Raw genomic sequence first — 14506 nt, forward strand, 5'->3', positions numbered from 1 at the left:
CCCATGAACCAAACCAAACCAAACTGAATCAAGAAACACTGCCAAGCATGCAAGGAATCGGATGGCTTTATATATGCAAACGTGCAAGCACTGATTGAGTAAAAGCATGCTAAGCACTACTTTCAGAAAACCTTGTTACTTAATAAATGAGAAAAATAGCTCAGATTTCTTTCGTCAGTGCACTGTAAAACATGATGCTAAGCACCTCTGCTTTCTATTGGTGGATGCAAAACTAAGTAAACCTCATGTGATAAAGTATCTGGGAAGATTGAAGGCAAAAAGAAAACATCGGAACACTCACCGTGCGGCCACACTATAAGGGGCAGGTCTGCTTCGTTCTTGGGAGTCACTAAAGTTGCTTCAAAAATTGCATCTAAAAAGCAAGAAAAAAAAAGTAAATCTCATTTCCTGACTGCCTCATGGCACAATTGTAGAATGGAGGAAACATTCATTCTGACTTAGGAACCTAGTTCTGATAGTCAAACCACAAGACAGATAACACAGCAGGCACTGAAACATACACGTCTGAGCATGCCACATAGCACCAGTCGGCTCATAATACTAGTTTCCTTGCAATTTAGTGATGAAACCATTTATGAATGGAAAAATTAAAACAGAATACAGCAGATCTCCTTTTGGATCATTCTATACCAGCGGACAATTTTCTGTGGCACCACAGCATAGCTACAGCTGTGAGCCATCAGCACCTATACCTGAGTGTGTGAGAATAGTACACCTGAGGAAACCATTGCCTCACATTCATAGCTTCCACTACACTTGCACAGAAAGTTATTCCGGAGAATGCGGTGCTTCACAAAAAAAAAAAAAAAAACTGCACATCTATACCTTGCCCAGAAAAATTATGCTTTCCGGTTTGTCTAAACGACAACTTTCAGAAGCAGCACATGCTGCTTCTACATCACTTGCAAACAAAGCTCTGTTCCAAGTATTTTGCACAGAAGAGAGAAACCAGCTGACCCACTGAATTATGTGCAGCAAGACTCTCAGAATTTCAACAAAACTAGCCAAGCAAACTTTTTATCACCAGACCGAGCCACTGACATGAATTTGCCATTTTGCTAGTGAGGAAGGTGGGGGAGAGGCATTTACTGGCTTGAAGGCAGCAGAGTGCAAGCGGATAGATTTTGGGAGGAGGTTGTGAAACAAAGTGCAAAACACGTTTCAACAAAAGCTCAAAGGAACATGCAAAAATTGAGATCATTCAATGCTCTAAGCTTTGAGAAAGGGCTTATGACTTCCATGCAAGGAGCCCTACAACAAAGTAACAAGCCTACACAGCCAAACTACATGCATTTTTACTTCAGCAAAAGAAAAAGAGAGAGATGGCTCACGCGTCTCATCTGGTGGGGAGAACTGGAGGATGTACCAGCTGATGCCAGAGACCTTGTTGTCGTCAGGTTCGATCGGCACCCAGGCGTTCACGCCACCTTCCGGTGTGAACGTACCCACCACCTGCGTACAAAGTGGGCAGGCACCAGACCTCTGAGCGTAGTACTAGCAGGGGAACTTGCCGGCTAATCCATGCTGCACCTGAACTACTCTACTGCACGGAATGCACGCACGCTGCACTATGTTGCATTGTGCTGTATGCAAACCAAGCTTTGTGCATGCATGGAGCTCCCACTGTTGTTGTTGTCTGCCTAGTGTTGTCAATGGAGTTTTCAATGCTCCTCTCATGGGAGGTCCCACAGATGTACATTTATTCTATCGAGGCTATCTTATCCTCCGCCAACTACTTCTTCCTCTTTATCAATCTTTTCTTTCAGGTTTACTCGAATAACACAAATAATCCAACCTCCTACCTATGTGGACATGTACATATGCAGTGGTGCATATATGCACCCATATATGCACCCATATATGCATATGGGTGCTCTTTACTGTTCTTCCACTTCTTCTTCCAAGCCCACATTGGGAACATCTCAGTGAACACAGAAAGATAGAAATGTGACCGACAGGAGAAAGTGCTCATGTAGATGTGCCACGCATTCCATGCATTAAAGTTTCATGCTCGCAGCCTGCACAGGATTGTGTTGGATTTCATCAGACTCACCACGTGGGGCGTGGAGTTGAGGGCAGAGCGGCAGGCAACAATGTAGTTGTCCTTCACTGTCAGCACTTGCCAGCAACCAACAGTTTCATCTGCACGCAACACAAGTCGGGAGCAAATAAATGCTTCTTGGATTTATTTGTGCAGTTTGTTAAAAAAAAAGTGAGGAAAGCTAGAAGGAAAGGTGTGTGTGTGTGTGTGTGTGTGTGGGGGGGGGGGGGGGGGGGGGGGGGAGTCCTTTGTACCTTTGCTCAGCTTAGTGATCTCCCCATAGGTCAGGCTGATGCCTATGACTTCCTAAAGTGGGAAAAAAAACAAAAAATAAAAAAAGTCATTAGGCAAAGGCGGTGAACAGATGTGTTAAACTAGCAACACTGGAAGTTTTTATTCTGAGCCAAAACTTTCGCCATAGAAGCAGCTTACACAAGGCTGACAATAGGAGCGCGGTCACTGCATGCTGTGCCTCTGGCATGAAAGTCGCAGCTGTGAGGTTGACTGTGTGAGCATAGCTTTGGCACCACAAAAACGCTCACTCTATCAGCACTTAACATTTTTTGATCAGCATTTCAAAAATTAGGTAGCATGGCAGAACACAATTTGTTTCTTTTAGGGAGCACTTTCAAATCAGAGGAATGTGATAGGCCAACTAATTTTTGTAGCGGCTGTTCTTTGTAGCACTATCCGCACATGTTGGCCTGAGCACGTCTAACGATTTCAGCTGGACTGAAATGGATGAACGTTTGCATTTATGCATTCAGCAATACGAAATTCAGTAAAGTAAATTTCACCAAAAAAGATTGCTGTGTAGTGCTGTGTAGGCAGTAAAGTGATGTTCCTTTATATATCTTAAATTATAGAGGAACACAAATAACCAAAGCAGTATACAACAAAGAGATGCAAGACACTTGCCCATTTGCTGTGCCAGGCACTTGAAAGGAACACAGTGTTTCCATCAGCACTGAAACAGTTGTTTGGAAGAGCGTTCAGGTACAAGCCAGGAAATTCATTTCCTGCAACAGAGAATTTATCGGTCAGCTGAGACACTCTGCAGCCAAAGTGCTTCTAAATGCCATATGGTCAAAAATTCTGTCATGAATTTGAAATCCAACAACCGTGTTCCCACGAGGATTTCACACAGCCTATATAAGGAACTTTCCCTGAGGTGGCGTTGCCATCACAGTGTGTCATAACCAAAAAAAAGCTCCCATGCTCATTCCATATTTCCGACTTTGCCATTAATTCCATATTCTCAAAAACCCTCACGTTCAATATTCCCACATGGCCAATAAGAGCTCTGTCAAGATGGGCCAACTAGTGGGTGCTATCGAGAATGTGCCCTGTGCAGTCATGCGATTCAGGCCCACTCCAAGCTGTTGTTGCCTGTCACCTTATCACTCTGGATGAAGGTGGGAAGGTGAAGTAAGTGGTCGTCTAGCCGCAGATATCTGTATCAAGATGTGCTGAGTGTGTCACAGGACAGGGCTAAGTGGAGGAATATGGAAGAGGTCTTTGTTCTGCAGTGGACACAGTTAGGTTGCTGATTATGAGGATGAGTGTGCATGACATGTGCACGTAACACATAAACATCTTTAGGAAAAAAACAAGAACAGGCAGGGGACACAAGTATGCATTGATGACCTATCTCACACTGGCGCACTGATTTTTTTCCCCTCTGTTTTAACTTCATGGTGTACATATGCTTCCAAGCTGCAATTCTGTTTCACGTGCTGCATGCCAGCATTAGCTACTCTCGCGCAGTTACTTGAGAACAAAAACAGTACAATACAGTTTCCATGTCACGGCCAACCAATACAATGACCAGCAAGAAATAGGCTTGCAGCCACAATTGATGAGCACGTGTGGTGTTTTGGCCAAAACTGCATACTTCTCGCAATGCACGGGGCAGTAATAGTGCTTAGCTAAGACGAGCGACTGCATGCGCCCCCACATGGTGCACGTGCTATCTTTAAATGTCCACACATGGAGGGGCTGTACAACACACAACAGCGAAAGCTTCTTGAAAGCATGCAACAAAAGCAAACTTTCATGTTAAACTTGAAACTGGCTTTCTAGCAGCAGCTCCTCATTTGCTTTGAGGCTGCATCCAGAAGGATAAACCACATATTTGATTTATGCAGTTAAGAGTTCCAACGAAATTTTATCTGGTCCGGTATCATCAAAGATAATGACAAAGGACTGCAGTATTTGTTCACAATGAAGCCATATGGACTGTGAGATGTCAAGTTCATTCTTTTCCGAGTTGGTCACAGACTGAAATTCATTTTCCAGTATCCGATTTGTTTGTATCTCAGCTGTACACCAAACTTTGTTGCACTATTCAGAATCCTGATTAATTCAAGAGCGCAGGCAGAGGATACGTATAGAAGCGACTTGCAAAAGGCTGAACTTTGAATGAGTAAGCACACTAAACTGTGGCTTTTGCCCCTTTCTCCGGACATTCACCCGCACCGTGTTGTGCTGGCTTTCAATACCACACTGTGGTAGATTTCACAAACCTTGAGCAGGGAAAAATGGGAAACTGAGCTTTCCAATTAACTTGCTTTCAATTTGAAACTTTTGATAGACTGAAGGACTCTTTTGCACTAAGGCTAAAGACTTGCCAAAGGAAAAAAGTTGTGGGTGTGTAAAGTGCTTGCTAACCAAAATGAAATCCCTGTCAAAGCAATGTCACAACTCACCTATTGGTGTGTTAACCCTGTCGACCACAATTACAGCATGCTTGGTCTCCCAATTGCACTGAAAGAGCAATTAAGTATGGCGTAAGCGCGCCACTGCACTGGCTTCCAATACCACACCGTTGCACACTTCACAAATGTTGAACAGGGAGCACTGAAAGACTGGACAAACAGTGCAGAAGACAGGACTCCCTAGCACCTTCTTTAAATTCAGCTCAAGAATGATTATGCAAACCTGCTTGTATTTAACAGTAATCCCTCGTTATAACGAAGTCAGCGGGATGGAGAAAAAATTCATTATAAGCAGTAATTCGATATAAACGACCACCCGAGAAAATCTAAAGTAGCCAAGCTTTAACTGCGCCACAACGGCGAGGAAGTAAAAAATACAATGTATTCAGTGAAGCAAAACTTTATTCAGGTGCAAAAAAGGCAGTGAGTTTTGGCTGTTTCAAGTTCTTACTGGGCACATGCAACCCCTGCTCTAATCTGACCAAGCGTTGCACGAGGCCGCGGTCGCCACGCCCATGCATTCAACCTTCGGGGTATTTCGAATCGTGAAGGCAGTGGCCGCTTTTCTGGGGGTATTTCGGGGTATTCCGAAGGCAGTGGCCGCTTTCATGCGGGGGGGGTGGTGGGGTCACGGAAATGCCGTGGCTCGAGTCTGAGGTTGTGTTTGTTGTGCTCAAAAAACGATTAGCCGCTCATTGTAGGTACGCAGCGCGATCGTGAAAACTGAATGGTTTTGCAATAAGGGCTTCGCATGATTACTGGGCAGTTCTTTTTTCCCGATGTGTACAGCTGTGAAGTTTGCAATTGAGTTTTTCGGCGCACCATTGTCGACGACACTGTGCTCGAGTGTCAGTGTTCGCGCAGCGTCGCGTCCGCGCCGTTGACAGATGTCTAGGAACAAAATTCAATGACCCTACCATGCATTTAGACCGTTTGTCTAGTCGGACGGTGCAAATTAAGCATGACCGGCTGGAGAAAATCGCCGGGGAAACACCGTGGTTGCGTTGACCCGCCATGTTGACAGCCTGACTCGCCGCTGGCGACGCTCGGATTTTTCGTGTTTTCGGCAAGTTATCGATCTATTTGCACCGTCAAAAGTGCAACGAAGCTAGGGGCGGTGTTTTATTGCGATGCAGGCCGATTATGACGAGCGGCAAACAGATTTTTAGACCGGCTTTGCCAAAGTCGCCTTCCCGATTTATTAACGTAGCTCCTCGCATCGAACCCGGCAAAGGGCGAGCGACCAGCAGTCGCTTGCGACCAGGCAGCAGCTCGACAACACCGTTGTTCACACTTGCAAGCGCGACCTGCAGGTCGCCTTCTCGTTTGAAGCGAAAACGCTCGGGAATGACGTTTTCGCGCGCTTTCGAGAGTTTCGTCTGCTTTGGACGATGTGAAACTATGTGGCCGATGTGGCTTAGCGACGACTACGACAGCCAAGGAGCAGCTAAGTTCGTTGCCGAAAGGTCACCTCGCTCGCTACTCGAAAGCGTGAATGGGCTCATAATAGGAGGGACACTTCTTTTGTGCTTTTTGGCACGTTTCAGCGTCAGAAATGTTCTTTAGAGCGGTAAAATTTTGCTCACCGAGTGCACCCCATGGAATGCTACGTCGCAAGTCTGCTCGCGGTCTTTTGGCCACTTTTCGGCATCCAAGAGACCGCGGTTTTCTGGCATCGCAAACCATCACGAAAATTTCATTTTCGTTTGGATTTTTTCACGGGGGATACCAGCGAAGCGATTGCGACCGGTTCGGGCGCGCTTCCATTCGCATCCGCTGTAAACAGCTGGGGGCACTCGGCACTCGCTTACTCGTTACTAGGCGGGCCATCGGTCGTAGATTTGGTACTTTTGTGGCCTGTTCTGTGCCTGCCTGAGACTAATTCGTCGGCTGTATTAATTTGACACTGCATGCGCAAAAGGGTCGCCGCCGCCACCGCGGTGATGCCTCCGCTTGCCACTTCGCTCTAAGCGGATCAAGCTCTTCGTGCGCTTCGAGTAATGCGACCTAAAATGCATGCGTTTGGGTCGGGACGGGAAGAAATTTCGAATAAAACGATATTTCGAGTAAAGCGATTTCGTTATAACGAGGGATTACTGTATTTGGTTGCAGCAAGCACTTCACCTCCATAACGATTGCCCAGCAGCAAAAGATGAATTTGTTGCTGAAAAAAAAAAAAACTCACAGGACGGTTACGACTGTGTAACGCGAGGTGCAGCGATAACTGTTTAGGCATTTAGTTTAGTATTTTGCTAGCACACTGGTGTAGTGGTCATGTGATGAACCCCTGCCCTGGCAAGTGGCTGTTTCAAACAGGGCCACCTGTAGGCTTATGTGACCCAAGTTGACCGATGCAACCGGTGGTTATGCCGACGCCGACGAGAAAGCCAGGGACGGGTGTCTAACAGCTATCGCTGTAAAAATTGAATTCAAAAATATTTTTTTTCCACTAGATTGAAACTCACGCCGTCTACACCAAGAAGGACCAGTCGTCGCTGCTTTGAAGTGAGCGGTGGTACAGCACAGCTTCTGGGATCCACACCCAAGATACGGTGTCGACACATGCAATTTACTTGCAAAATCGGCCGGCGATAGCGACACTTGTATTTGGTTTGGTGGTCTTTTCTAGCTTATAAAAGCTCGGTTTTTGGTGAGAGTGGTCTCTTTGTCGTTAGAATGCTGTGGTCTGCCGACACAAGCAACTTCAATTTGTCCTAGGAGTCCCTTTAAAAATAGGAGACAAATTGGATTATAGACTACGCAGGGTGTCTCACCCAAGACTGTAAGCAATTTTTGAAAGGCTTTCCATGAAGAAAACCCAAGTACAGTCGTCCACACACCTGTCTGGAACGCTAGAACAGCGCACTCTGTTGTGCATTTATGACAACTGCGGCTGCGTGCTTGAGTCAATATAGCTTTGAAAGCTATAGGAGTTAAACACAATCCATAGGAATGCGCATGCATGACAAGGCCTTGTTTTGAGCCCTACAGCACTCGTAAATCACGCAAGTGTCCTCCCTGTTGTGCCGTTCGAGCTCTCTAGACAGGTGTGTGGACATCCTACAACAGAATGTAAAAGTATGAAATGTAATTTCAGAGGTGATGCATTTTGAAAACACTGCGATACGTATGCGTGTGGGTCACTCTGGGCTGAGGGTGCTGAGCAGGAGTGCAGCTTATAGAAGCACATGTAAACAAAGCTTCCCGAAATATTTATCTCATTTCACAGAGTATTCATAGAGGCGGCCGTGCGTTAACTGTCGGCAATCGCTTTCAAGAAGGGCGTGACATGCAACAACATTTCGAAGCCGATATATTTTTAAAACATCACAATAAATGTGTGTTTTAATGCAGGACATACCCAACCAGGTGCTATATAACCTTGGTGCTTCTTCGAATCGCACAAGCTTCTCATAGAGACAGACATGCTGCTGTGTGCGGCGCATTTGCTCACTAACACAGTAGTTCAAACTAGACAGCCAAGACAATTCTACATGAAAAACCAGTTCCCAAATGCCATGGTAAGAGATCGAAAGCGAACCAAACGAAGCACACACTATAGCGGATGCACAGACAATACCCCAGCCATCTCTAGCGTCCGAGAGCGCCCCTAAATTTTTAAATATGGTGTTGGTCTATACACTAGCACAAGATAGATAAAACAGCAACAACGCACCTTGACAAGCTGGCAGGACTGGAAGTGGGGGCCTCCGACATCTGTCTGCAGGTACACAAGTGTGTTGCCATCGGGGCTGAACCGTGGCGAGTAAATACTCTTGTTCGCCTCGCCAATGGTAACTGAAAGGTGCCCAACAGCAGATCAAAGATAGTGCCGTGCCTTTCCTTTATGGCCAAGTCGACCATGCTCCTTAAACTGATTCTCGCACTCTCGCCCATGGCTGAAATAAACTTCATCATGCCCAATGGCAGACTGCCGCTTGTCACCAATGACCAAACCACAGCTTAATGCATTTATTCAATCCAGCTCATCATTGAAAGATGGTAAAAAAAAAAAAGAGGAGGAAGGTGTGCAGAAAGGAGCTAAACTGGTCCAAAAAAACTATTTAAAACATGAATAATGTGGTGTGAAGCTGGCAGTGCATACTGTGGGTGGAAGATCACTGCAGCGACACAATTCTTGTTTTGGCACTTCGGATAAGAACTGAGAAGTTTCCCGAATGATTCTGTGAACTCTCCTCGAGTTCAAAGAAAACACTTCGAAATCGTGGTTAAATCCTTGTGCATCCTCCTATGAAAGTAACAGTCCATCTGCCCGTCACCAAAGAAAATTTATGTGCAGCTTTCAATCATTCTGATTCTATTTCTTGCTTTAATTTTTTTGAGGCGTCACGCTGCGCATAATGGTGATATTGCACATACTCAGGCATCGCCTGTTGCAGCAGATTTTTCAATGCAAGCGTGAACACCCATACAAGTTGCATAGTGGGAAGGCTTAAATATGGTTTATTTTTACCAAGTACAATTTTTAAATTGTTTTGTCTTTGAACCTCTAAATACAGCAACAATTTTTTCTTACTTATCTTGTATTATGCTAATAAATCCCACATTTATACAGTAGGCTATCAATAATTTGAGCTCACTCAATTCTAACATTGAGTTCATTTGAACAGGCACGCTGGTCACATCAGCATGAAGTGTATTCAAAGGGCTAATATTAATCCAAACGAATTTTCATTTGCCACCCGGTTAGGATTATCGAAAGTTGGCCATATGTATTTGATGTGACAGTATGTCCAATATCTGTTCCCAGTAGCTACCATATTTACTTAGCTGGCATACAGTAGCCATCCTGAGTACCATGTGCTCTGTGGTGCGTATTCAGTCACCATTGTTAGATATTACATTAGCAACGCACCTAAGTAAGTTCCTCCAAATATTACCTCAAGTACCAAAGCTAGGGGGCACTGTCAGTCGTTCATGGGACATGTACTACTTTCACACAAACTTCGTTTCTGAACTTGAATTTCTGAAAATGCTGAGCCCAACTATGACACCCAGTTTGACACCCAATCCTGAAGTGACTTTGTGCCCTACCTCGCACAAGGTATGTAGTTTGATAGCATCAATGATGTGCTCTTTTCTGTCATCCGCGAAACGAAACAATGCAATACTCGCGGACAACCTTCTGTGGTAATGCAGCCAAGGCTATGCAGGAAAGGGAAGGAGACAGTCCTCTGTCGCCGTACTGTGTCATTGCAACAAGTAGACCGGGCAGTAAACAAAAGCTGTTCCCCCCCCTCCCCCTCCCCCTCCCCCATCCCCACCTCCAGAAACCGAAGACAGAAGCCAGCTCACAGGGTCGTTCTGTTCTTTTGTCGTGAACAGCTCTTTGACCGCCTCTTTCTCTCCAGCCACATGATTCTATAATTGTGAGGGGAGACTGGCGGGGTCACTGATTTGTTTAATGCGAAACAGAAATCGATTCTTCTGTGTGAACTTGTTGGCCCTCATCCTCGTTGTCTTCGGGAATATATTCTGCCGCAGAATGACACTTGTGCTTTGGTCTCCAAGCTTTCAGGAGGCAGAGGTCCATCTCCTTCTCTTCCCTGCCTAGCCATGACTGCAGAGACACAGAAAGTTGTCCATAGGCTCATGTTGGTTTTACTAACATGCCTATGACCCACCGTAGGTGTCCGATTCAAATTCGTAGTAATACAGGCGGGACCTGCATAAGAGAAAAAAAGCAAGCGAAAGAATGTTAACACTTTTGAGATTGAGATATTCAAGGAAAAGTAACATGTAAACACTTTCTCAGCCTTTACAAATTCTAACATCAAGCCCAGATATATCAAATCGATATTTCGAATTACATCAAAATATATTGAACACACATATTAGGCTATATCTGCATATTAGCATATTAGGCTATACCTGCTGGTAGCACTAGCACTGTGAAACCAAGTGAAAAGGCGCTTGTCCTCTGGCCTCTTGTATTCAACTTCTATACCACATTGCTCTCATGCAGTAAAGCCAACCTAACTAAATAAAGCCTAGTCGCGGCACTCACATGGCATGCTTCGCTGCCAAAGGCGTTGCGGAAAACAGAGGTTATACCACTAATAGTGAACTCGTAACAGGGTTAGACACCGTATGATAGGCAGCGGCTAGTCCCAAAGCACTGTCCGCTGCAGGCTTGTCACTAGCGTGTGCGCGATGTATGCTTGCTTTTAGGTTACTGGTAAGGTTATTGCCATTTTTATATATTGAATTACTGATATATCTAACTACACCCACTGCAGGGCAAAGGCCTCTCCCATGTATCTCCAATTAACCTTGTCCTTTGCCAGATGCACCCACCCTATGCCTGCAAACTTCCCAATCTCATCCGCCCACCTAACCTTCTGGCGCCCCCTGCTACGCTTGCCTTCTCTTGGAGTCCACTCCGTTACCCTTAAGGACCAGCGGTTATCTTGCCTTTGCATTACATGCCCTGCCCAAGCCCATTTTTTCCTCTTGAGTTCGATATATTCGGGTTCAACTGTAGTCCTTTCCATAATAACATTCTCAAGCAAATTATTGCATTTGGGCACTGCACAAGCCCAGCGGCAATATTCTGAAGATGTCATTCTTGGGGTTTGTAATTAGTAAAAGTAGATACATACAAAGAGAGAAACATTCAAAACAGGAAGCCTAGTTCAAAACCTAGCCTAACACCATATCGTACTACGCAAAAGAAACTAGGTGCAATGTTATTATGTATACCTGATACCACTGGTGTAGCACTTCCAGCAGAACCTTCACACATGCACTCTTCTGCAGCTCATTGAATTAATAACATTGCATCAAGCTACTATTCTAATGGCTGCAGGTCAGGCGCTCAGTTTTTTTCGGCCACTCAGCATGCCTCTGACAGCATCGGACACTGAAAGATTCTCGGTTTTGCCGTGAAGTTTGCTTCAACTTCAGTAAATTTACTCTGGAGTGATGCTGTATGCACCCTTTTCCAAATATTTATGCCTGATCAAATTCTGTGTACGCAGTGCTTACATATCCCCAATTTTTGCACACTGCTCCCAGAGGTCCCAAGCTATAAAAAACTCTCACATTTATTTCTGCAAGACACAAAGGAAAGCAAAATAAGCAAAAGGATGACAACAAAGCTCGTGCCTGCGGTTGTTGCAGTAGATTAGACCCAATTTCCAGGGGCTGGTCTCCCACCCAACGTAAAGGATTCCTGCGTCTTCAGGGGCCCAGACAGCCTGGCCTGGTGACACGTTCTCGGGCACGTTTTCCAGCACACTGATGGCGCTGCTGTAGACATTTATGGTGCACAGCATGGGCTGGCAGTGCTCCATGTGGCCCTCGCCCCAGCTGTCCCGGTAGAGGAATTGTGTACCCTGCAGTAGAATATAGCAGAACAGTGTTTTGTTGGGATGGTTCAAGAAATGCCTACCCTGGGTCTAACTGAATGCGGACACAAAACTCAGCGCAAGGAAACACGGAATTCGTGCGTCTCCAGGCACAAATGGGATGTGCCTGTAGACTGCGTAGCTATTGTGGCGTTTCCTGAAGGTTCATGAAAAGGCCCGTGGCAATAAGGCTCCATATGAATTTCTATAGAGGACGCCAGCCACCTGGGGCAGTGGAAGGCATGATTTCGTTCCTTTTTGTTTTGTTTTTTTACAATGCAGCACAGGTGAAGGAATTGCTGACATTAATAAAGAATCTCTTAAGCGATCCACTGAGGATCGTTTCAATGTTTTAGAATAGATTGCTGGGTGTCCTCATACCACTCCTGGTGCAGTGTTGCAGCTGTTAAGCAAAGCACCACTGCCCCGGCAGGCATATTTGTCTGAAACACAGCCACCGGTCGGGCTTTTTGAGACCCGGCTACTCTTCCCTAGCAACCTCTCGCCACCAATCATTAATTTAACTGCCACCTGCAACGGTGGGCAGTGTTCGACCACAATCTGGTGCGCAGATTGTGATGACACACGTGTGACAGCGATTGCTGCTTCCACTTGCATATACCCTTCTAATGCTAACGCATCAATAAAAGGCTAACCAACCCTGCCTGCTCCTTAACGCAACCACCAACCAACCAACCACCTCCCGGCATCCATTTCATATGCATGTTCAAGCTGACTGCAAAGAAGCAAAGACAAGATGTACGGGAAATTCATGCAAGAAGTAGGTCTGCGGCTATACTACTTCCGGTGCATTTCGTGCGTTGGTTGCAGTACAAGCTCATTTTGCATGCATAATTGCACACTCAATATCTCAAACCCCAATGTTGATTTAGAAATTTAAAAAACTGGGTTCGTCTACGATTTTGAATGCCTGCGATTCCACTATATTGTGATGAAGACGATGAAGCTGGCAGCGGCGCAGTACAGAGCGCTCGTGCTGGGCCAGCGGCCATTAATTAAATCATATCTCTACTATCGTTCATCGTGCCTAATTCTTCGGCTGGCCCCCACGTAACAATATGATGCTGAGCCCTAAAACCAAAAATTAAAAGGTTGATTAGTTAATATTAATTAACTTATGGTGTTTAACTACCTACTAATAGGGACATGTCCGCCATGCCGTACAAACCAACTGCAAAGGCCATTTTGACATATTTTTCACGGCTTTTTAAAGAAAAATCTGACTCGACCAAAAAGAAAGAAAACCTGGTATATTGTCAGAAAATTCTGCACTAAGCTAGCTCAAAAAGAAAGAAAACATGTCACACTGCTACAATAAAAAAATTCATTTTTCTGACAATTAGTAGATTTTTCTACACGCATGAGAAGGCTCATTGCAAAAATTTTTAAATTTCACTTAACTGTGAATCAGTGGATTTTTCCTACGCGCAAAACCCACACCTGGGCTAGCTATGAGGCAGGCATCAAATTAATTGCAATTGCCTAAGGTTCTCTATCGTGCAGCAGAGGCTTAGCACAAAGGTTTTGCAATTTTCTCCATTGTAACGCAGCAGCCATTGGTAAGAGAAGCACCAGTAAATTAAAGGATCACAGCATAACACTTCAGCCATGAAGAAAATTGTGCACTGAATACTTTCTGAATGTTATTGCCATACCAATTACCTGTCAGAGGCACATCAGCCATGAGTGCCTTTCTGACGTATAGCTTTTTCAGAGGTGTCTATATCAAGTCTCACCAGCACAATTAAGTTCTCAGTTGAGAAGGCCTAATGATATTTCTTCACACTACCAACGATTGAGGAACTGCAGAAATTACGGGCTATGCAAGCAAAACTGGTGCATTCCTTTTTCATGCCAAACATTACACTCTTTGTTGCCTGTTTGTTTCCAGGAATGCTGCTCATTGTGTTTGTCATCAGCTCCAGCTGAAAATGCCATCAGAGTGGCTGCCAGACACTCCTGCAGATGCAAAAGTCAGAAGTAACATAGAGGAAAAATGTACCTTTTCAACATCTTCCTTTTCCATGCGGCTGAAGTAGGGAGCCCGTTTAGGCTGCTTCTTCTCAGCAACGTAAAGTACCTGGTTCTCGCTGTTGGACCATGAGAAGCAGCTGAAAGTGCCTGCATGCAAGGTAGTTATTAAGACCCATCATCATCAGGCATAAGTACAACCAGCAATGCACAAGCAGCAAGAACTTGAAAGCATTTGTGATGTGCCAGCTGAAAGGGCTTCGCAAATTTGATCTCAGGGCTATTAGGGTTGCAGCACTATCTATGAGAAATGAGTAGTTTGAACATGGAGTTTCTAGATTCACCCATAAAAATACAGGGTCCCA

The 14506-nt window shown here is 45.0% G+C and overlaps 1 protein-coding gene across 6 annotated transcripts in view; it reads right to left on the reverse strand.

Annotated features, from left to right (window-relative positions):
* The window catches only part of LOC144098944 (acylamino-acid-releasing enzyme-like), a 45256-nt gene that overhangs the window by 9729 nt on the left and 21021 nt on the right, over nt 1-14506 (reverse strand). For 5 of the 6 annotated variants that reach the window (XM_077631929.1, XM_077631927.1, XM_077631925.1 and 2 more), the window contains 10 exons: nt 14173-14291; nt 11908-12137; nt 10425-10465; nt 8456-8577; nt 4771-4828; nt 2981-3081; nt 2317-2368; nt 2075-2163; nt 1353-1473; nt 302-373 (listed from right to left, as the gene is read on the reverse strand). In XM_077631929.1, the coding sequence (XP_077488055.1) occupies nt 302-373; nt 1353-1473; nt 2075-2163; nt 2317-2368; nt 2981-3081; nt 4771-4828; nt 8456-8577; nt 10425-10465; nt 11908-12137; nt 14173-14291 (1005 nt within the window). Of the gene's footprint in view, nt 1-301; nt 374-1352; nt 1474-2074; nt 2164-2316; nt 2369-2976; nt 3082-4770; nt 4829-8455; nt 8578-10424; nt 10466-11907; nt 12138-14172; nt 14292-14506 lie in introns of all 6 variants that reach the window. The other variant, XM_077631926.1, reaches the window with a different exon arrangement.

The sequence above is a fragment of the Amblyomma americanum genome, chromosome 7, assembly GCF_052857255.1.
Source record: "Amblyomma americanum isolate KBUSLIRL-KWMA chromosome 7, ASM5285725v1, whole genome shotgun sequence".
NCBI lineage: Eukaryota > Metazoa > Arthropoda > Arachnida > Ixodida > Ixodidae > Amblyomma > Amblyomma americanum.